The 25519-nt window shown below is 25.3% G+C and overlaps 1 protein-coding gene across 1 annotated transcript; it reads left to right on the top strand.

Annotated features, from left to right (window-relative positions):
* Window positions 1-14606: 14606 nt before the first annotated feature.
* LOC129611465 (antigen 5 like allergen Cul n 1-like) lies at window positions 14607-23974 on the top strand. Its single transcript, XM_055524642.1, has 3 exons — window positions 14607-14659; window positions 22583-22906; window positions 23722-23974. Exons 1-3 carry the CDS (start codon window positions 14607-14609, stop codon window positions 23972-23974), a joined length of 630 nt encoding a protein of 209 aa, XP_055380617.1.
* The last annotated feature ends 1545 nt before the right edge of the window (window positions 23975-25519 follow it).

The following is a 25519-nucleotide window of genomic DNA, read 5'->3' as shown; positions in this document are numbered from 1 at the left end:
TTGTTTAGAGTGATTTTCACAAAATTTTCACAGTTTTTTATATTTAAATTTACTTCCAGAGTGGATCAATGATTTGATCAACTTTTATGATATGATTCTCAAAACCTGAACCTCTACTATGAGCCAGCTGCATTTCATATTTTATTTATAATTTTTTAATGTTTATCAAATATTATATTATATAATCCTTGTTGACAGTACGAGAAGTCACCCAACGTTTCGCTTACATTTTTGCCATTAAGCAGAGAAATAATTAACGAATTTTATAAAAAAAAAAAAAAATAATCAAATTTAATTTTTACATTGAGGGTGTTAAAACGTAACTTACAAATTTATGTTGCTCAGGGTGTTAAAACGTACGGACTTATAAATTTTTTAGAAATATGAAGGCTTGGGAACAGAGGTCAATTAGGGTCAATTTGACATTTTTTTTACCCTATCTAGGGAGCTAATTGACAGAATTTCTTCCGTATTCTACCCGAAAAGGCGAATTTTTCTGTGAATTGAAATGATCTAAAGTCAACCTGTACTAAAAACCAAATTTTCATTTTTCTAGATATTTAAATAAAAAGTTTAAGAATGTCCTTAAAATGCACTATTAGTGTTTAAACGACATTTTCATTGTGCAACAGTTTCACAAACCAGAAATAATAACCAGTTGTACGCTAACCGTATCAGATTTTAATTTTTTATTGTTCACGGTTCAAAAAGAAAATTAAAACTTTGAGTCTACAAAAAAAAAACATTTAAAATTTACACGAAGTTGTTGAAAATATTCCGAAATATTTGTTTGTTTTCTCTTTTGCACTAGCGCTAATACAGTTCGCTCTAGAACTCTTTTGTTAATAAGTTATCCAAACCATTATATTCTTATTAGTCCAATTTAGTGCCGTTCTCAAACTCAAGAAGATTTCGTTTTCTTTAACCTACAATGTTTACTGTTAATTGTTTTTTGTCAATTATCCTTACGTATATGAGATAAGCCACTCGCTACAGATCGCGTTATGATAATCTATAACGATTGTATTTTATTCATTACTAATATGCAAGAGATGAGTTTCTCTGAGTTCGTGTTGCTTCAGCAACTGCTTTTAATCAGTTTGCACTATATAGAAGAATATTTTAGTGTTGCGAACGATAATACATAGTGTGTTGTCTAATTTTTTTTCTCAAACAGATGTTCAATAGGATTAAGGATTTTGGATTGTTGAACTGAGAAAAATATTATTTTAACAGTAATGTTTTGTTTATGCAAATCGTATATTTTGATATACGTATGCAATTTGTAAGGTTTTTTGTATACATAACGAAAATTTAAAAAAACAATTTTTTTTTAAGTTACCCTGTATTTTATACATGGATATAGTATTTATTCTTGGTACCTATGCAAAAATATATAACAAAAAAGTATGCAATAGTAATATTATAGCTATATTGATATTGAAATATAATTGTATATAATTTCATGTATAAACATATACATTCATATGTATGTACTTTTATAATATTAGAGCCTAGCTTTTATAGGGCAGCATACACAAAAACTTAAATGAGAAATTTACTAAACTTATAGTTCTAAAAATTGTTTTGACTATGTATGTATTTTATAAAAACATACGCACATCACAATTATAGTTCTATATCTATATCTATTATATGTATGTATTTGTGAAGGGGAATTTTCTGTACTACAAATTAAATTTTTGTATTTAAAATGCTTTTAATGTTTCTGTTTTTTGTTTTGTAATTACAAGTTGTTTAACAATAATAATGAACAGAGCAAAAACGAACCGTTTCTCTAATATAGCTATTTTATCATTTTCTGATCAGAAGCTTTCAACAATCTTACATAAAACCTGTTCAATTTAGTGTCGTGTCTAACCTATGTTAGAATATAAATATCGAAAAGTGCACTGCTCTTGCAAATGCTTCCACCATCTAAGGGACTTATTTGGGAGTGTATGCCCTGTTATGAGTTTTACTGCGGTATTTTAAAAAAAGATTCAGCAGTAATTATATATTTACTAACTGACCAATTTTATTTTAAAGAAAGAACAAGCTACAAGTAATACAAGTAATATGACAGAATGATCTCTCGACCAGCAATGCAACTACAAAACTTAGCCAGAAATACATACGCACAAAGCATAACAATTAAGCCTATCAATTTCTTAATTGTTGACATCTCTTTTGGATTAGAAAAAGTTTATTTCTTTAAAAATGCGACTGAAGACCATGTCATGCTCCTTTTTGATTCCAAATATTATTAGTATTGATCTGGTATTAACAAGTTTAAGGAGCAATCATCGGCTTATAATTTATAACATCAAAATTTTGTGATAAATGTTCATGTACTTTTGATTTTTGAGAAATTGATATCAGATAATGTTTATTGAGACGTCCTATGCGCCTAAGTAAAATCACTAATTTTATGCTGGTAAACACTTCACACAATTTAAAGGTTCCATCGTTCTATTTGACTGAATTTAAAAATGAAAAATTATTAAAATAATTTTATTGAGTTCCCTACGTATTTTCTTATTATTGTTACTGAATATTTTGTTGTTTTTGTAATTGATCTTTTTTTTGCTTCAGTTGTAGATTTTTGCGTATTTGATGTACATATATTATTGTTTGAATATGTAACTAAAGCCTATGCAATACAGTATATGTATATTTAAGAGAATAAAATATAATTTATATATGCATATATATATATACATACATATATTTGTTTATATGCATTTCAAAATTAATATTATCCATTTCATTTACTCATTGATTCATCCATTTATTTTTTCCATACATCAATTTATTTCTATAATTTAACATATATATATTTGTATATAAATAGGATTAGTTATGGATATGAATTAATTTCTCTCGCGTATGGTATACCAATTTAGTTCTCACTTTTATTATGTGTATTTAATTTCAAATTAATTTCAGGTTAATATTAAAGATCACAAAATTTTTAAATTTTTAACTGTTATACAATCGATTTATGCAAAATTTATAATTGTAAGAAAAATCATCGACGTACTTATTTGAAAAACGAAATAAAATTAAATTATATAAAATGTAGAAATTATATAAAATGTGAACCTTGACTGTTGCACCATTGCCTGCAATATTTCCTTCAAATTGCCTCAAAAGGAGGAGAGTGCGAAATTATAGCACATGATCACATTATCCGAGTTGTAAACCAAAATTTTTTAGTAATGTTACATGATCCTAAATTACTTATTCACAAAATATAACTGCATTACTTGAAATGTCAAAAATAACAAATGCTGTGTACAAACAAACATACAATGATGTATGAAAATAAGTCAAAATATACACCAATATTCTGTTAGTCGTGTCACTTGATGTCATAAAGTGTTACTGAAAAATCTTGTAATTTTCTAATAAAACAAATAAATTCCGATTCACTAAGAAATAATCTTAAAAGATAAATTTCGAAATTCGAAATTCTATACAAAAAATCGAAGTTCTTTTCAAAAATAACTCATCATCTCCGGTAATGCGAATGCGACTAATAGAATATGGGCAATTATTTAAAAAATGCAATTTATGAGCAATGTTTTGTGTATTATTGTAGCACTATGGTGCACTGCTGGAAGTGACATATGGAAATGACATTTGTTTTAAATTAAGTTTATAACAAAGTTTTACGTATATGATAAAATATTTTGTTCTTATGCCTTATGTCATAACTGTCATTTTTAAAAATTTATCCTAAATAAAATTTATGAAGGCTTTAGAAATGTTTTTTTGAAAAGTATTTTTGTTTGATTTAAGTAAAATAGAAAAATGTGCGTAATTTCTCTAGTGTGCTAACTTGAATTTTACAAAAAAAAATAAGAGAGTATTGTTTATAATCAATTATATTATTTGCTTTATACATGCTATTTACATCTAATCTGATTAGATTATCACTGATTAAGATTATCACTGACAGTTGAAATGAACAACTAACATAAAACATTTATTGTATGATATTTATATGTGTATATAACACATTGGATATACTATATTATATTGATGTTATATATATGACATACGTACATGCATTCATACACACCTATTATATACATATACATACATACGTACATACATATTAATATTTTAGCGATCATAACTATTGTTGTAATTTGAGATGAAAAATTTTAATATAAATATATTCCAATGTATGTACACACACAGAAAGCTAAAAGAACAAGACAAGTTAATACAAAAAAAAAAAAAAACAGAAACAGAAAATAAATAAATAAATAAATAAAATATAATGTTTGTGTGAATATATTTAAATATTTAAAATGTTATACATTTGTACAATTATTTTGGTTTATAAATAAAATAAATGCTAGTACTAAAAAATTTCACATATTTTATAAAATTCAGTCTGTTATTTCAGTTCAAATGGTTCTAATATAAAAAAAAAAAAAAAAACGTACCGTTAAAAGTACCATAACGTGCCAATAAAAAATAAAAAGAAAAAAATTTTGTTTTCCGAAAATATTAAGCCTTTGTTTTTTTTTTTTTTTTTATTGTTTATAAAAATTAATATTTTTTCTTTTCTTTTATTTAATTAATTAAATCAAAATATTATTTTAATATTTGGATTATTCCAATAACAATAAGTGAAAATTAATTTAATTTAATAGTAAAAAAATTATTTTATTTAATTAAAATTTAAAGTGAAACAAAATAAAAAAAAAAAAACAAAAACAAAAACAATATATTTTTGGACTTAGAACAGAAAATTTTTATTGCAACAATAAAATATTAATATAACATTATTATTGTAGTACAGTTTGTTATTGTGTAGTATATTATAACATATAGACAAAATTATATATGTAGAATAGTATAATAGAAATATATCAAGTAAATATATGTGTACCTACACAAAAATTACATACAAATACCAATATACATACATAAAAATCAAATATAACATTTTGATTAAATAATCGAAAAAAATATAAAGAGTATTTTTTGTTATTATAAAAAATTCTTAAAGAATATTTAAAAAAAAAATAAAAAATAACAAAGAATTATTGATAAAAAATCAAATATTTGATTTGATAAAATAAAAATTAAAAAAAAAAAAATATTTTTTTTTTGTATAACAATTATTTTAGGTATATACACACGGGACAGAATGATTATTAATAATTGAACGCTCAAAATAAAATGAAAATATAAAATTTTAAATAAATTTTTACGAAATAAAGAGAAAAACAAATTTTTATAAAATTAAAATAATTAAAAAAAAAAAAAATAATTTTTTTTTATAATATAATAGTTTAATATCAATAATTATTAATAATAAAATAATTTAAATGCAATCACAAAAGACTAATGATTTCGAAGAAATCAAAATTGATAATAAAAAAGAAATTGAATATGAAACAAATAATATTGGTCCAACAACAACCTTACAGGTAAGATATTTTGGAATATCATTCAGCTTAAAAAGAAAATTTACTAACTGCAAAATTGAGAAAATTGAGTGTTTTGATTCAAAAGTGTTATACAAGTAAAAATCCATATGTTTTCAATATTTCGGAATTAAAAAAAAAACATGACATTGACTGTATGAATAAAATTCCTTGTAATCCTCAAAAATTCCCAAAAATTTTTAAATTTTTACAAGCACTGATTTTTGAGAAATACAATGTAATTATTATGAGAGGCAGTTTCTATAAGTATTTAACTATTTCTTTAAGTATTTAGTTTAATAATTTTGGTATGACAAATTGAAGCTAATTTTGTACGAAAGGAAAGGAAACAATTTTTATTAAATTATGCACAAAATACGGCTATCAGATCGTCAAATAAAATCGTCATCATTTAATGAAGAAGAAAAACGAATTGTGAAGAGTTAGTATTGAGAACAAAGTTTATTAGTATGAGAGACAAACAATTTTTGAATTCTTTATTATGAAAAAAAAAATCAAAAAGAAATGAATTAAAATACAAAATTATAATAAAACATAGTCTTAGTTTCTAGAAAGAGAAGCCTTATTTCGAGATCCAAAAATTCAAAATTAGAATTCACGGTACATAAAATCACAGTCATCAGTTCATTCCGTATTCCGTAATCTTTTTCATTTCATATTTTTATATCAATAATTTTGAAATGCTATTAGACTATCAATCTCCATATGAAAAACTATACTGAGTTGACATGTCGCCTGTCAATTATTAGTGCATCAAGTTCCGCATATTAATATGTCAGAAATAAAAATACGGCAAATGAAACAGTAAAATTATTACCCTACGTGAGAGCATTTTTAAAGATAACGTATATTGAGATTTTAGTTTTTTAAAATAAACGATTATGTCATTTATTTTTTTACGATATATTTGTATTAAATAGCTACTCTTGAATATAGATTATCACTTATCATATTTTAGAATATTGCGATAATTATTATACAACAAATACTACTATAATTTACTAGACAATGCTTGATAATATGTTAATAAAGCATTGTACTCATAATTCTGTTCCGAGCGGGCCCAAAATCTCGAGCATTCATACAAAATAATTTGTGTAAGATTTGAATAATCGAATAACAAATTCTGAAAAAAATGCTTATTGGTTTCAGTTTGTCCGTTCGTCCGTTAGTCTGTGGACATGTTTACAAAACTTCTACAGCCTTTAAGATGGCTGAAATTGTATATGTACATAGATCTTTACTAGAAACTTATTTTCATAAAAAAAATTATTTAACTATCTTCCGCCCTCTCAAAGCTACAGCCTCTTCAAAACCCTAGAAATGTAATTTTTTAACAATTTACTTTAGGGAAAACATAGCCATTTTTGGGATTTTGCAGAAAAGTATTCGGCTTCTTCTACCGCAGTACACCATACTTGTGCCGTTAAAATGGCCGTTAAAATTTGCTGTTATCATTTTTGTTCTAGGCCTCAGGTTGTACAAGTATAAAATTTTAAAAGTTCATTTGTAGAAATTTTTTTTCACCTCCACCTAGTCTTAAGTTATATCGTCTCGAAATTTTTTAAAATTTGAATTTTTGCAAATGCAAATGCAGATTGTTAACGATAAATGCCATGCCACTAAAAAATATAATTATTTTTCTTAACCCTTAAACTCGAATTATAACATAATGCGTCTTTAATTTTTTTTTTGGTTTTGTTTCAAAGAGTGCATGCATTGCTCATCCTAAATGTATGCAATCTTTGAAATATATTCGTGTATAAATGAAATTAATTTTAATAATGGAGTACACAGACTGTTCCTGAAATCAGTATTTTCGGTTGTTGAATGGTAAAGTGCTACATTACAAAGAATTGGTTTGACCCAACATTATTTTTTTATCATTTAGAATATAGTTGTTAATGGGAATCTAACGAGCTTAACTCAGTTAAATTTTGATTTATCGCATAGACAACAGGACAGCTGAACAACGATTCAGAATATGACGTTCATAATTGGGTAATGCTCAATAATGGTCTTAAATTTTCAATTATTTGGAAGCTCACATGACTTTTGTGTATTTCTGGTACCTGATAGAATTATATATAGGGCAATTGATAAGATCGTAAAATTGTGTCACTATATTATTATCTTTTACAAACGTAAGACTTCCGTTGTAGTACAAAATTTACAAAAACAAAAAAAAAAAATAAAATAATAGTATAGGTGGATTTATAAAACATAATAATAAAAATATGAAAAAAACACACGCGTGTACTTATTTCCTGAGAAATTACTTGTTATTCTAACAAGTAATTTTTCTTGTTATTTTTATTCTTTATAAAATTTTCTCAATTATTTTAATCGTTCTGCTAACAACAAAACAAATGGTTGATTTTCTTTTTCTCATATTATGGGCAAACATAATTTAAAATAAAATTTTGCCTTTAAATATGTGTAAATATGGGTGTAATATAAAGAAAGACTGACTTTTGTTCAGTTGTTTTCTATCTACATTCCTCATTTATATAATGTATGGCAAATCCCATTTAAACTCATAAAATCTAAAAGATTTTTCTGAAAATAGTTGTCATAATTACCATATTATGACAGCTACGTCAAGGAGTCGAGCAATTTTAATGACCCCTACCAGCAAGTTCTAAACTTAAATTCAATAATTTCAATAATTTCTGACTCCAATCAAATTACTTTTGAATTGTTAAATGCCTTTTACTCAATAAAATCATTTGTGAAAATGTTGGTAAAATTATATCTTATTTGATTTTTGAGTTATCAGTAGCACGTACGGACCGGCGGACAAACAGAATGTGACATACATATACTGGCGTCTATATCAGACAATTATTTCTCAGCGTTGCAAACGAAGAGAATCAATCAAAAATAATATGCTCCGTTGATAATTAAAAGGGAAAGAGAAAAAAGAGAAATTTTCCTGAGAATAATAAAATTTTAGTTAAACTTCGATGAATCGAAACAAAATTTTCAACAATATGACGGCGGAGAAAAATGAAACTTTTAGAGAACTCACAGTTAATGAATTTTTTTGATAATTCCAAAAATATTTTGGTTTTCCTTAATTAAAATTGTTAATCACCCTGTAGACAATTTATTGCAATTTTACAATTGTAGGAATACAACAAAATTTAGATCAGTCTAGATTTAATTATCGCAATGTATCATTGCCAGTAAAGTCCAGTAAGATTTACAATTTCAATTAATATTCTTTTTAATGTAATGTAAAGAAAACTTTTACCAAATTATAATCACAATATTTAACCTATCCGGAGAGGTACTATTGAATAATGTTATCGTAATTTAAGTGAAAGAAATATGTAAATGGTTGACGAACAATCCAATTAATCCATTCAGTAAAAGTAAAGGCTTGTGGTAAGATCAAAAAATTTATTATAGTTTCTTTGAAAATAAGAAAGGGAAAAACATGCTTCCATCAATATTATAAAAGTCAAAGCAAACAAAAAAAAAATATTTTCCAGAACACAGATGGTTTCCATAAGGTTTAGTCTGACATTACTTATACAGAGCAAGCCAAAGAATCACTTTATTGTGTTGAAAAAAATTTATTAAATAAAATTGGAAAAAAAGTACCCGGTATTCTTACTCTATATTAAGTTTATGATTGGTGAATTGCCTAATAATATAGTATTCTTTATTAAAATAAAACTTCGGAACCAAGACAGCAATTTGATCGTAATATTATTTGTGGATAATTTGACAACAATATTATGTGTTGCGTTTGTATTGGGTTGTGTGAATGTTTTAATGAAATTTGCTTTAATTTTTTTAATTCTTAATAAATTTTCTGTTTTTTCTAATTTAATTTTTTTAATATCTTTAATATTTCTTTTCAGATTGTTAAATTGATATTCTGTTTAATAGCACTTTTGGCAACATTAATAATGGCAATATTATTTTGTTTGTCAGAACAAATGCAAGAGAATGTTAAAAATTATGTATTAAAAAAATTGAATACATCAATAACTTAAAAATTAATTTCAAAATTTGTAATTATATATGTAAACATTTCATATATTTCATGTTACAAAATATTAAGAATTTTTTTTTTTTTAATTAAAATTTTAAAATATAGAATTAATTATTTTGTTTTGTAAGTATAAGTTACTTAAATATGTTAAATATTATTTTAATAAAAGATAAATGAGAAAAAAAAAAAAACATAAAATTTTTAAGTCGTAAGTTTTTATTAAGTTGCAAGTCGAAATTGCTACAATTTACAGGAGAGCATTTAATTTTTATTTCTATTCTTGGTTTACGGAAAATTTGTGATATTTAATTAGAATAACAAATTTTTAAAATGAAATAAAAAATAATACCTTGAGCTCCTTCAATGATGCAAAAAAATTTACATTGAATCCCACATTATATCAGAGCGGCGGTAAGAATTGCAAAAAATTTCTAAATAAAGCTCCCACAGCTAATTTGTAACAAAGTATTTTATTTATACATTTCCTTTAATTGAAATTTAAGGATTTCATCGGTGCGGACTGAATGTAAACATTTGGATCACCATTGGTGAATTCACGGATACGGATTAACCGATGATACACCGAGCAAGTCTTAATATTATACAACGATACAATGGAACTTGACGTGATTAAAAGTACCTTCTTTCCCTCTTAGTAACTGTTGGTAAGATTTGAAAAGGCAATTCTAAACCTATACTTAGAAAAATATTAGTAAAATTGTGAAAAGTAATAGAAGACATTTTTGCTTTTGAGATATTTTTTAGCACATTTTCATTTTACTTTTTTAAAATATATAGTAAAAATGCCCTTTTCTCATGAATATTAATATTAATAAAGAATTTAATATAGAAAAATGGAAATATAAGAAAATTTTATTGCTCATGAGAAAGTCTATGTTAATTTAATTCATAAATCAATTCAGTAATATCGAGAAAAACTATTTAAAATTTAAGATACAAAAAAAAATTTTTGCCTTCCAAAAACTAATGAATTCAATGAAAAGTTTTAAGAACATCTTAAAGATCGTATACATATTAACGTATTATTGTATATTATCAACTCTTAACTCAAAAATGGCAAAAATGTGATATAAACCAAACTAGTATTTAGTGGACTATATTTGAATTTATGAATATTTATAGCAAAATATTTAAAATATAAAATTTTTTATATGTACATTAATTATTACACATTAGGTAATTAACATTTGTTATACAAGATCTTTTTTATTATCATATCCACATAAAAATAAAACAGATTTAATTTAATTTGTTATACCAACTAATTAAAATTAGAATAGATTTTTCAAATGAAATGCTCATTTGAATTCACATAAAATGCATTTTTAAATAAATAATTGATGCAATCTAAGTTATTTAAGTTGGTATAAAAAATATGTCAAAAAATTTAAATTTTTATATTATTGTGTATTAACTTATAGTGTTGCTATATGTAACAAGACTGTTGTAACTCACTTAAGAAGAAATTTTTCTAATTTTAATTAAATAAATGCATCTTTTGAAAATCTAAGCAATAGTAGCTTAAAAAACTATTGGTAAGTCTCAAAAAAATATTATTATTTATTTTCATTCACTTTAATAATAATTGCCGAATTTGATAATTCAGCTATATTAATATTTCTTTTAGTTTTTTATTTATCTCCTAAATGTATGCAATTTTTTTCTTTCGCAGAGCATATATTTGGTATTCAACAAGATATGCTTAATATGAACCCCTGTTTAATGTCACGACTTATAACCGAGTCGTCAAAATATTTTCGATTAAAAAAAAATGTCCACATACTTTTATACATATTCGAACTCGCTTTGAATAGAAACTTTCTTAAAATCACAAAAGTTTTCGATAACAAAATGAAATTTCATTCAATTTATCTCGTTTAAGGGAAAAATGCTGTTTTACAAATCAAATGAGTTTGTTCTATATTTTTCCAAAGTGAAATTATTTAAAGCCGGGATTTTTCATTTCTTAATTCTAAAATTTAGATTCTTAAAGTAATTTAAGCTATAATAAGTTAATTTACTTCAAGTAAATTGAATATTTCAAATAATATTGAATAAAAAGATTATAAATTTTTTTTTTCCAAAAATAAAATAAAAACTGCATTTATTTAAAAACACAATTTTTTGCTTTAAAATGTTTTTTAAATTAAAACCATTGCAATTTTTTCATCTCTTATGTTGTTCTGAAAAATTCATTAGAAAATATTTTCTATATATACCAACTATACGTAAATAAATAATTAAATATGATTTCTTGTTAGTCTACAATACAAAAGATACACGTGGGTTTGGCGAGGGGGCTGAGAAAGCATTTTTGTAATTCCCTTTTTTTTTATTAAATCAAGCTTGAAAACGTTTAAATTCAGTTATGACATGTGTATGTACGAGCTTATATTATGGGTACATTTTGAAATTTATATGGTAATTTCAAAAAAATTCATGATTTTTTTTTTTAATTAGATTAGAAGGAAATTATACAAAGAGGTTCATTAAATTTCATTATAGTTTAAGCTTATTATACAGAAAGTATAACTACATTTATAAAAAATAAATAACTTAATTGCTAATAATTGAATTTCAGGTTGCAAAAAAAAAAACATTCAAATCTAGTCTACTCAGCTTACATATATCCGAGACATAGTGTGTATATTTCTGAATAAAATCCCCCATACATTCGTTTCACTACAAAATCTTTTATACACACACTCTTTTCAATTTTGTTTTAATTTTTTTTTAGTTACTAGATTTTTAAGTAAATGATTTCTAATACTATTTGGAATCCGACTATGCCGACAAAATATTTAGTGTAATTTTCAAACACACTCAAATAATTGACTTCGACATGAAATTTCTTTGGACGACTTCTTATGTAAATGCGTATAATGGGCAATAATTTAATGTTAGCCCATATATTAAGCTGTTAATATTTAAATTCATGTTTGCAATGGGATTGTATATATTTTCACAAAATTTACCTCTCTTATCGTATATGTAATTTAGTCTAAAATGTTAATGGTATATATTGAAGAAGGTAATATAAATGATGAGTCGAGAAATATTATAGCATATACCTACGCCATATTATTATGTAAAAGGAACAAAGAGAAGAAATTGCCTATACAATATCTTCATATATTTTCGATATAATTGAATTAGAAAAGCGTTTACGCATAGAAGTGTAAGTCACTCTATATATGGCTCGAATCAAATTCGAAGTGAATTACATTCGAAGCATATTTTAATTCGAAGTAGAATCGAAATTTTTAAATAAAATCTCTTAAAAATCTTTTAGATATAAATTCAAGATAATTGTTACAACAAATTATATTTACTAATAAAAATAATAATCAAGCTGCTAAAACGCTAACTAAAATAATTCTTACCGAACGGCTCGGTTCGACTCTCGTCAAATACCTATGTCAATATGTTTTCATATCTAAAAATCAGTAACTTTAACTGAAACATCTTCATTAACAAAAAAAATCGAATTCGAAATTTAAATTTATTCTTACCCTATATAATCTACAATAAAGCGAGTAAGTAAAATATTAATAATTTCGATTAACACTGCATGTAAAACTATATGTATATATTATATATATGCTGTTAAGGATAAATATGTATAAATCAAAAGAGTCAATTTAAAAATCAGAAAAAAAAAGAAAGTGAGGAAGAAATGCAAGATAAGCAAGATAAACAAAGAGAGGAAGAAATTACTACATTAAGTATTCTAGAGTTAAAAAAAAATTTTAATTTTTTATATTTCGTATCCTGAAAGCTGGCAGGCCAATTCTGTCGTGAGCTGGCGTGGATGTGCGCTTACTGCCGAAAAATGTATTAGAAGGTGATCATTTTTCATTATCTTATTGCGAATGTGCGACTCTGGGCGAGTCCAGACTAGTCACGTGGGGAAGATCAGCCGTGACTGACGAAATATCGAAAATTAGTATCGGGGATATAAATAGATTTCTCAAAAGAACCAGTTGGCTTAGATAGGCCACTTGTAATCGTATGCTCAATGACACCCTGATCTTCTCGGGATAATGGTGGCAAAACAGCACATTTGTGCTAATAGAGTGAACCTGCTGCGCCGGCCAAGTCAACCAACCAAACAACCATGAGATTTTGAAATTCTTTGAGATATAACAATAATAATTATAATATAAATTTTAATAAAGAAGTAATTAATAATTGTAAGCATAATGAAAGCTATACATGTAAGAATTACCTAACATAAAATTTTGGTGAATAATATAAATTACCTACTCTCTATATTCTCATCAGATTTCTTATAATTTTTAAGAGTTAGATGAGTTAGATTTTTTTATATGTAAGGGACAATCAATTTTTTCTGTGTGAATTTTGAACAGCTATCAGGTTATTTTTATAAGATTTAATTCAAATTTGGTTATAGGTTTCGTAGTCAATTAATAAATTCAAGCATATGAGTTCCATGATAAAATATTTCATTCTGAAATGTATTAGCAGAATGATCAGACTTTATTGTAAATTTAATCTTTAATTTTGTTATAAATGTAAACGGCAATTAAGACAGTAATTTCTTGTAATTACTAGCCCATTATCATATAATTTCTTTTGTAATATCATTATGGACATAGATTATAAGTAATTTTAAAAATTCTGTAATGATAAATCCATTCAAATTCAATTAAAAATAATTTGATAATTTAATTTTATTATAAATGTATAAGCGCATCTATAAGATATAAACTGATTCTTATATAATAAAAATTTCTTATAAAATTTTTTAAATTATAAATAAAGTGCTCAACAATAGTAAGTACCTATATAATTTAATTTTATTTAATTCTAAAGTAAATTTAAGAATTTTTATACTAATTGAAATACAATTATAGCTCATATATGCAGATTTAAAATTAAAAAAGCTTTTAAGTAGAATTGAAAGTAAACACGTCGTCTAGATTTGAGTGCATATAAATGAAAAAGCGTGAATAAGAATTTTTTAAATTTTTATAGCTGTTATACATACTATATAAATAATTTGTTAGATAAATTGAATTTTAATTGGATTTTGGAAAATTTACTTATAATTTAAATGATCGCTTAAATAATTTCTACTATAGATAATGGATGATATCAAAGAAAAATTGGAAATACCGTTAAGCAAATTGGAAATTTTGTAAATTACATCACATATTTTAAAAATTCCAGGTTAAACAATTGCTTTTTTTTTGTTATACAATATTACCGTGATTAAAAAATCGCAATAACTACGAATTTTTTGAAGTAGTTTTTTTTAAAAATTGAAAATTTTTAATTAAACTTTTTACATGAAATAATTTTTTCCACCCCATATACTAAGCATTTTCAAATAAAAGTCCAAGTCACTAAAATTTCTGATTCCTATAAATGTGAACTTTTAAATTTTTTTAAATTCTTGATTGAATGGCTTCATTTATAACCAAAATTATCAAGCAAATTAACTTAAAAAAAGAAAACTGAATGAAAATTATACGAGATGTGCGAGAGTGGACGGTAACTCCAATTCAGGGTGATAGAATGGATTCAATCCATACATCAAGTGACATTTTGATTTTTAATTCCTTCTTCTCGAGTTATGAAACCTCGAAATTTGTTTGATTGAAAACCATCCACATTTTTTTTTATTTTTACTTAATTTCTTTTCTTCTACTTCCATGTTATAGGACTGGTGTATGATATCGTAGATAACCATTCCAAAATTTCTTGCGTTATTGTGTTTTTAATCTGGTGGGTGACGAGACTACTATACTTTTTCTTTATATTTTAAATATTTGAGACTATCGATATTTTATTGTTTTTTTTTTTAATTTTTTACTAGTATTTTAATATTAGATATTATGGAAATACGGTATAGTATATTAAACTGTATAATATTGAATATAATTTTTTTTATAGTAACCTGACTGGGCTTCGAGAACACGATATCCTTCGGTTAACGAACCGGAGCAATAACAACTAATTCATTGGTAAAATTTTTACTTATATAGTTTAATAAATATTATGTAAGCATCATCCAATTTCATAAATTTATTTTAAAACTCTTCTAGTGCTACTCAAAACACATTACTTCGGGATTATGAAATTGACTTTTAAAATATTTACGCATTCCAAAAAGTTAACTTAAGAAAATTTCAGTATCAAAATGAATTCGTGAAATTTTTATCGGAAATAAGTTTGTATAAAATTATATAGTCTTATTATTTAGACCCTACATACAAAAGTAAATCTATAACAAGAAAAATTTAAATAATCTCAATTTATTTAAAAATGAATCGCCGTTTTAGCCGAGTAATCATAAATATTTACTTTATAATTGTAATAATTAAATTCATTTTGTAACATTGTAAGATGATTTTACTTAAACAATGTCATTGTACAGGGCGAGTATCACTACTTTACAATATTAAAATTCTTGTTTATAAAATTAATTATTAATTTTTATGAATAATTTAAAAAAAAAAAATTCTTAGAATAATACATAGTATGCTTATATTTATGTGTATACATGTATATACATATGTATATATATATATATATAGATTTACATACATATATAATTTCTTTTAAGATCGCGTAAAGAATCAAATTAGAAAAGTAAATATTCACAATATTATTCTGTTTCTTTGTTGATATAAAATATTAGAGATATTTTTAATGTTTTCACTTACAAAGTATCTCCCGTCTTTAATTATTCAATACAAATTGGTAATCATTATTTAAATATTTCATTATCTTATAAAAATACTCAATGCATTTAAGTATTTAGCGCCTCAATTTGTATTTTAATTTTTTACTCACCAGATAGAGAAAAATATGGATCAAATGTGTGGCATAAAATTTTCAGGTACGTAGAAAAACATTTTTTTTTTTGGATTATTGATTTTGGTTATTTTTTTCAAAACTGTGAGTAAGTATGGTTATATTAAAACATTACATATGCATATACACATATGTATGTAAAAATTCTCTCACTTTTCTCTGAAAGAAAACAGATTTTCGGTATATTTCAAATGAAGTTAAAAGATCAATCTACTAAAACATAGAATTTCAACATAAATTTCAAATTAATCGATTAAGAGCTGAAACTGAGACCTAGACTCCTGAGATCCAGTTAAGCTAAGTGAATCTGTTTCAAAAAACCGAAAAAAAAATATATTATGAACTTTACAAAAGTAAGATTCTATAATCTTGAAAAAATTAATTCAAAATGAAAAATCAAATTGTGTGAGTATTCCGATCCAGGTTTCCAGATTGTAAAAAAAAAAATGTGATGTGGTCAGCACATAACCGACCGCATTGTTTAGTTAAGTGAAAGTTTTACGGAATATTAGAAAAATGTCTGTTAAATACTACTTTCCAATTTTTAGGCCATTAGTAAGCTTATAGTTAACGTACCTTTAAAAACTGTAAATTTGGCTCTTAGTAGAGTTTCGCTTTGTGCTACCCGAAGTGCCTGAAATGATCGCCAGTTATTTTCGGTAACAACCAGAACTCAAATATCAAATTTCAAGATGAACTATCAACTTGTAATACTATTTTTCGAAAGTTAACGAGCTCTTCTTTTTGCTGCATGAATTGAATGCTTCGTCAAAATTTCTCCATAAAAAATATTTCACCCTAATTAAAACAGTTTTTACAATATTGAAGTCACCATATTTCAAATTCTTTTGTTTTTTTGAAAGTTCCTCCTATAGCTATGTAAATCAAAATCATACATATACGCTATTCCATTTAATAGCTAGTACCTAGCCAAATATAATTTTCGCCGCCTATTATTTTTGCCAGTTTTATAATTAAAAAATTGCACATATATTTAGGCGGAGCTTTTACTTAGATTTTTATTTATACTTAATTCTATCACCCACTAGATGTCGCAAATAACGTTAGAATTATAAAAAAAAAACTCTTGTAAATTTTTGTATTTTAATGAAATTTCGTTAAAAATATTTAGTTAAAATTATTTGAATCTAAATATTGAACGGAAACCGATTTTAAAATAATTGGTAAAATATTCTTTAAAAACTGTTTTTTCAATCCAGAAATTACAGAATTAACAGCCTAATCGTGTATCTCGCTTTTTTACTCACTATTTGTTCACTTTCAAATCAGAATTCTTCGTTTTTCAAATAGATATTTTTCTAATAAGATTACCCATTTTTTCAATTGGAATTTTGCATTTTTTTCTCAAATTATTTTCTAAATGTTTCACTTTCAAATTTAACAACAGTGAATAAATACGTATTAAATATGTACGAATTTACAAAAAAGAGATGCGTAATACCGAATAATTCTTCTCACTAGAAAATCACATTATACAAGTATATGAAAGTTACTCACTTTCTTCTCACTTTCCGACTAAAATAGCGAGATAAACGATCAGACCCTTAAATTCAAGTTGTTATGGGATTGAATAGTACCATTTTAGATAGCTTCCCATCACCTTTTTTTGTTTTTCATTTTCTCAATTATTAAAGTTAGAAATGTGAAGTTGCCATAAGGTTTGGTTATAGGAACAACATTTCAATATGTAAGGAAACCTTTTTTCTTTAAATTTTAAAAACAAAATTCAAATTATAGGCATCTTATGTTTTTCTAAAAAAAATTATTTAATAAAATTATTCTAACCTATTCATAATTATGTTTCGTTTAAACTACAAATTAAAAAATTGAATTAAGTTCAGATTGAAAGTACTAATTAATATTTGAACTTTCAATGTATAGTAGGTTTATTATACCGTATTCCGATTGTATTACAGTAAAATTTGGAGCCCTTAGGTAGTTATTAAATAAAATTAAATGGAAACAAGTAAAAACGTTACATTCGATCTTAACCGACTGAAATACACTCTGCATCTTGACAATCTGATTATAAAAACTTGCTAATGAAATATTTAAAATTAGTTTATATTAGGTTATATAGCAATTACTCGAAGCCGTCAAGCCACTTTATAAAAATTTCCAAAATATATGAGGATCCCTCAAGTAGAGTGGCGTAAGCCACAAATAATGCAAAAAAATTTTTTTGCTGTAATCGGTTATATACATCTTCTAGAATCAGTGATATTAGTTTCCAGTTTCTAAATAGTGTTTTTTCCTATTTATTTTTTACAAAAGTACTTTTGCTTTTGTAAAAATTTTTCGATATTTCAAAAACAAAGTGGTATAATCCATATTGTGGCTTACGCCACTCTGCTTCTGAGCCCCTCATATATGAGCTATAGAATTAAACAAATTCAAATTCGGCTTGGATTTTTATTTCTTTTAAATATTTAATATTTGCTTTTGTTATTGTATGATGATTATCGAAACCCCTTTGTTCAAATTGACTCAATTACAATAGCAGCCATTCCTTAACAGAAAAGAAACAATTTGTAAAAGTTTGGTGGTTTCTATTTTATCCATTTTTCAATTAACGTGCAATGAAATGGATATTTAACTGCAATTAACCACAGACGACTAGGTCGGGGAGTTACAAACTCCATACCAAAAGTAAGTATACCGTTTACTAAGATATAACAAGAACAGGGGTATAAAAACACTCTTTATTCAGGTACCGTTATACATGAATAAATTAAGAACAATAAAACTACCGTTATAACAATTCGCCATTCTCAAATCATTAAAACTTAATAAAGTAATGAAAAAGAAGAAAAAAAAATAATTAATGTAATTTAATTTAATTAAATTACAAAATATTTTTATTTTTTAATTATTTGATTTTCATTAACAAATCAACAATATTTCAGATGCGAGAGTGTCTCGTATTTAAGTGTATTGTTATTAGACCCTGATGACTAGACAAAACTTTTGTATAGAGGCAATGTTCACAACTCAACAAGTTCCTAGTAACAGGCACTCTCGACTGTTTTTTTTTAACATTTTTACATATTACGAGTATTTCCGAATTTTTACAAATAATTTTTTCAGATAGTTGCATATAGCAATGCACTTATATATACAAAACACCTTGTATATACAATATATACAAATTAAATTGTAAATATGAACTTGATAATATGCGCTACACCCGAATTCATGACTTTTTTTTTATAATAGGGTAAGTGTAATTACATAATTAATAAGGTAAATTTTATTATCTCATTTGTTATTAATCGCAAATAATGTGATTATTTGCACCTTCGCGCATAATTACGAGGGTCACTATTTATATTTCGGGTCTAGCAATAAAAAACAAACATTTATCATTGGAAATGGTTTTATTGTTTTTCAAAATATTCCCCATGAAGATCAATACACTTTTGCATGCGCTGAAACCAATTTTCGTAGCACTTTTTCCACTCCGATTGAGACACCTCCAAAACATGGTTTTTGAACGCATCGACTGCTTCTTCAGGTGTTGAAAATCGTTGTCCACGCATTTTTTTTTTGATGTGAGGGAATAAGAAGAAGTCATTGGGTGCTAAATCAGGACTGTACGGCGGATGACCCATCAATTCGACATTTTGAGTGCTCAAATAGTCCATTGTTTCAGCTGATTTGTGAGAGCTTGCATTGTCATGATGAAGAATGATTCGCCGGCGCTTGTTTGTTTTCCTTATTTCTTCGAAAACTTTCTCAGAATTGACCGTCCTACGTTCCACTAAAGGTACTGTGGCCACATGACGATGTGCTTTTGTTCATTTGCTTCGATGTGCTTCTTCCACGAACAACTTTTGTTGGATTTGGCTCGTCTTGGAACACCCATACGGTCGATTGCTGTTTCGTTTCGGGCTCATATGCATAGATCCATGATTCCTCACCTCTGACTATCTTATAAACGTCTTTTGACGCACCGCGATTGAATTTTTTCAACATTTCTTTGCTCCAATCGACACGAGCCTTCTTTTGTGCAATCGTCAAATTTTTTGGGATCCATCGACAACACACCTTTTTCACGGCAAGATGTTCATGCAATATCTTATGTACGCTGGTGGAACCAATGCCCAAGGATGCCTCAATCTCACAGTATATCACATGCCGGTCCATCATTATCATTTCGCGCACAGCATCGATGGTTTCCGGCAAAACGACCGAAATTGGCCGACCTTCACGAAATTCATCCTGGAGCGAACGGCGTCCGAAACCAAACTCTTGGTACCAGCGATTTACAGTGGTTTTTGATGGTGCTTCATCACCAAAAGTCGAAACAAGTTGATCGAGACACTCTTGTCTCGATAATCCGCGCCGAAAATCGTAAAAAATCATCGCACGAAAATTTTCACGGGACAATTCCATTTTTTGACCGAGATGAATTTTTCAAGTCACTGTAAACAAAACAATTCGCGCTCGAATGACAAAACGTTCTGAGTGAAGTTGTCCTAAAAAATGTCAAACTTTCCAATGGAAGTGTCAGATTGCACCTGGTAGCACTAGTATTGCCAGGACCCGAAATATAAATAGTGACCCTCGTATACCTACATAAATGTTCAAAAACAAATTTACATTGCATATGCATAATTACATACATATTTGTGTATTTATAATTTTCTATATGTATGTATATACTAAATATTCTTTATGTACAATTATTAATCTTTATCTGTACTAAGTATATCTATACAAAAATAATTATGCTTAAAATATTTTGTTTGCTGTTGGTTTCTAAGATAAATTTATATAGAACGTGATAAAATGCAAAAACAAAAAAAAATTTTAACAAAATTTTTTAATATAAAAGCAAATAAAATTTTTTATTTAATTTTTTCTTCAAATTCAAATTTACATTATTAAATAAGTATAGCGAGTTAGCGGATTCTTGCATTTCGGACATAATAAAAATTAAAATAATCTAATTATGTTTAAAAAATTCATAATTTTTATTTATTATTTATTAAATATATTAATTATATCATCAGTATTATCAATATCATCATCTGATAATGATGATGATTACTGTAATAAGGATTTATTTTGTAAATATGAATCAGGACCGCATATTAAATGCAACAATAGTGGGGTAAAATATAAAAATTATAATAAAAATTATTATTATTCATAATTAAATTGGAATTATTAATTTAATTTTAATTAATATTAAAAAATAATAAGTGTAACAAGTAGTTTGTGCGAGAATTATGAGTGAAAATTGCTATTATTGTGACTATCATGAGTGTGTTATAAATATAATATGTCGTCAAAATGTCATCTTAAATAAATCTTAACGCTAAATCGAACTAAATATTAATAATAAAATAAAATAAGCAATTATTTTCATTAAATAATTAAACATTATTAATAAATTGAGAGCATGTTAAATAAAATTTTCTGTAATAGTTAATGTTATATAAAATTTTACTCTATTAAGCTCAATTTAAAATTCAGCACTTAAAATGCTTAAGTTCCTCTATAGACAGACGTATATAGAAATGTAAAAAAAAAAATTAACATAAGTAATGTGTGCTCATGTCGAGGTAGATTTTTTGCGTTTATAACACATAAGGCGCTGTCGCAAATTTTAAATAATTTTATTTAAAAATATTGACATTTTAAAAATTCGACAAAAACTTGAATCTGGTGTCGAGAATCTCAACTACATATAATATTGTTTCAAATGTCGCACATAGATGTTATTTTATAATAAAACAGGCAAAAATTTAGATTTTCTAATAGTTATAACTATTATTATAGAAAAAAATTTCAATTTGTAAGAGTTAGACGTGAAAAATAACACCATTTAAATGTCCACCATAAGCATGTTCTATTTGCATTGTTGTCATATGAAATTCAAAATTTTCAAAAACTTGCCCATATAATTATTTGCATGAATTGCAGAAGTCTCCTTCCAAAGGATGTGTTTCATATCTTAAACTAAATTTCAACTACTAATTGAGGTTTGCAATAGCACCTGTATAATAATAATATTAACTAAATCTGCTAAATTAATAATGATTATACTTGAATATTTTTATATATTTAATTATGAATATTATAATTATAAATTTTTTAATAATATTACAATTTTCTTTTTTTTTATTTATTTACAGACATTTAGTTCAAATTGTCCAGATAATGTTGAATTAATAATTTTAAATGATTATATACGTAATGAAATTGTAAATAGACATAATGAATATCGTAATATTATTGCATCTGGTAATTTAAATAATTATAAAAGTGCTGAACGTATGGGTAAAATGTTATGGTGCTCTGATTTAGCTAAATTAGCAGAATTAAATGTTTTAACATGTGAATTTAAACATGATAAATGTCGTAATACAAAAAAATTTCCATATTCTGGACAAAATTTAGGTACATGGCTTAGTAATATTGAAATGGAAACAAAAGGAAATTTATCATTAAATTATTTTTTACCAATTATTGATGATTGGTTTAATGAATATAAAAATGCTAATATGAATTTTATTAATAAATATCAGATAACAAAGTAAGTATGTACAAATATAATATATTTGTATTTATTAAAATATATGTATGTATAATATTGTGGTGTACGTAGTCTATGTAAACATACAGGCACTGGCAATTCAGTGTAATTTTAAATAATTCGTCATGTTTTTAATTTGGTTATTAGAATTAAAAGAAAAAAAAAAAAAAAAAAAATTGCAAATTTTGAAATTTTTGCTGTAAATATCGGCCGCGGTTATATTTTAAGTAATTCATAGTAGACACATCATTTGTATTAAGCAATTTTTTCATTCATTTTGATGACCGTAATATCGGTAATACCATGTTCACTTATGTTTTCCAACGTCATATCCAACGCTACAATTATTATTCTCTTAATGTACATATTTGTACGTTTGTTCAAAGTATACGCAACAATTCAAAAAAAAAATAAATTTGAAAGAATTATAAATTTTAACTAATTCACTCATTGCGTTTATTCAACATAAATCTCGGTGAAATGTCAATGAACGCCAATAAATTGTTGTAAATTTTAGAAAGTAAAAATTTTATGTACCTATTTTAAAAAATAAAAAAAAAGAGAGCCGAAAATTTGATCAAACCTATAATCAGAAAACAGAACTACAGTAATAAATTTTTGGGAGAACATTTTACATGCATTATACTAAAATAAGTTCGGTATATACTCTCTTGCAATGAATTTTTATATAATTTTGTGTCTATATAACTATATTAATATACTCAATAAACTGCAATAAATTCAATATTGATTATGCAATAATTAAGAACAATAAGATGTTAATATTATTAATTATTAATTTTTTTAATTTTTAGAGAACAAATTGGACATTTTACGGTAATGGTTGCAGATAAAAATAATTGTGTTGGTTGTTCAATGATTAAATTTAAAAAAGATAATTTATATCGTATTAATATTGCATGTAATTATGCATGGACTAATATAATAAATTATAAAATTTATAAATCTGGTGATGTAGCATCAAAATGTCAAACAAATACAGATGAACAATTTCCAGCTCTTTGTAGTATAAATGAAATTTATAGTCAAAATCCAAATGAAGATTAAAATTATTTTTAATTTTTTAAGTGAAAAAAAAATTTCTTTAATTTAAAAAATATTTTGCAAAATTTATTTTAAAATTATTTTTTTTAATAACATAAAAATATTGATTTTAAAAAAGTTTTGTAATGGCGTTCGTATAAGAATAAAAAAATTAATTTATAAATTGAATTAATATGTGTAACGAATCCTCTCAGTTAAATTACTCCTTTGTATAGGTTTTTGTACTAGTTGTAGAACGTTATGTCATCAAATCTTTGATATAAAGAAAGCGTTGTGTATACAGCTTTGCCATTTTCATAATTTACATAAAAATTATGAAGATGGCAAAACTGTATACACATATTTTTATACACAGGCTTGGCCAATCGAACTCCTGTACAGATTTTTGTGGGTGCTGTGACAAAATTGTTTTGAGCAGGATTTTCTAAGCGTTTGGGAACTGCTGTTCAACAACCTAGGAGATATCTCTAGTTTTATACTTGGAACGGGTATATTAAGGCGGGAGCGTGAGAAGGCTACAATAAGCGACTTATTGTAAATGTCTGTGATCGCTTTTGAAAATTTATAATAACAGTTTTAGTAGTATAAAACAAAGATGAGTGAAAATTTATTTATTTGACGAATGAGAAAAAAAAAAAAAATATCCTTCAAAATTGTCACATTCTGGATGTCAATTGACATTGACATTTGTATTACGTATTGCATAAATTTTTTAAATTATTATTATTTACTCAATACAATTAATTATATATATTATATATAAGTATGTATATATTATATTTCAAATTTATAGTACGTACTTTAATTTGTGTTTTATTAAATATTATAAAATACAGTAATATCTCGTTATTATGGTATTCAGTACCAATTTATTTGTTGAATTTTGCATTAATAAAATTTTGCTTTATAAAATCAAAATATTAACGGTAAATATCTTCTATTCGCAAAAAAAAACCCCATTTAATCATAAAATTTTATAAATTGTTAAAATTTTTTCATTTCTGCTTTCATCCTAAATGTATGCAATAATCATGGCATATTAGCATAACACTAAGAGAACAGTAAAGTAATATATTATGATCCCTGACTTCAATTTTGTAAATATGTACGGTATAACAGAAATAATACCCAGGTCGGCCACAATGTAGAAATGAGACATTCATCCATATTCTATTAGTAACATTACTTGACGTGACGATTCAAAAATTTTGTAATTTTCTAAATGAAATCAACTTCGAAATTTGAAATCCTATACGAGTATTAAAAACAACAATACTTTCCTATAATTTCTCATCGCCTCAAGTGATGCGACAAATAGAATAAGGGTGATTAATATGAATTATATTTACTGAAATTTTACATTCGTGAAATACGAACACAAAACCGAAATGCAATTTTGACAATTTCCAGTTTTTACCGATATTTTTATTTTTATTGAAAATATACTTATGTTACTGTCACAACAGCTTTGTGTTGTAACAACGACAATGCAAAAATTAAGCTTACATAATTTATTCATATATATAAAATGTTAGTATAACATTTATT

This window comes from Condylostylus longicornis, unplaced genomic scaffold (assembly GCF_029603195.1).
Source record: "Condylostylus longicornis isolate FDR11 unplaced genomic scaffold, ASM2960319v2 ptg000049l, whole genome shotgun sequence".
NCBI classification, from domain to species: Eukaryota; Metazoa; Arthropoda; class Insecta; order Diptera; family Dolichopodidae; genus Condylostylus; species Condylostylus longicornis.
The sequence above is the reverse complement of the archived record's forward strand: the minus strand, read 5'-3'. Positions and strand labels throughout refer to the sequence as shown.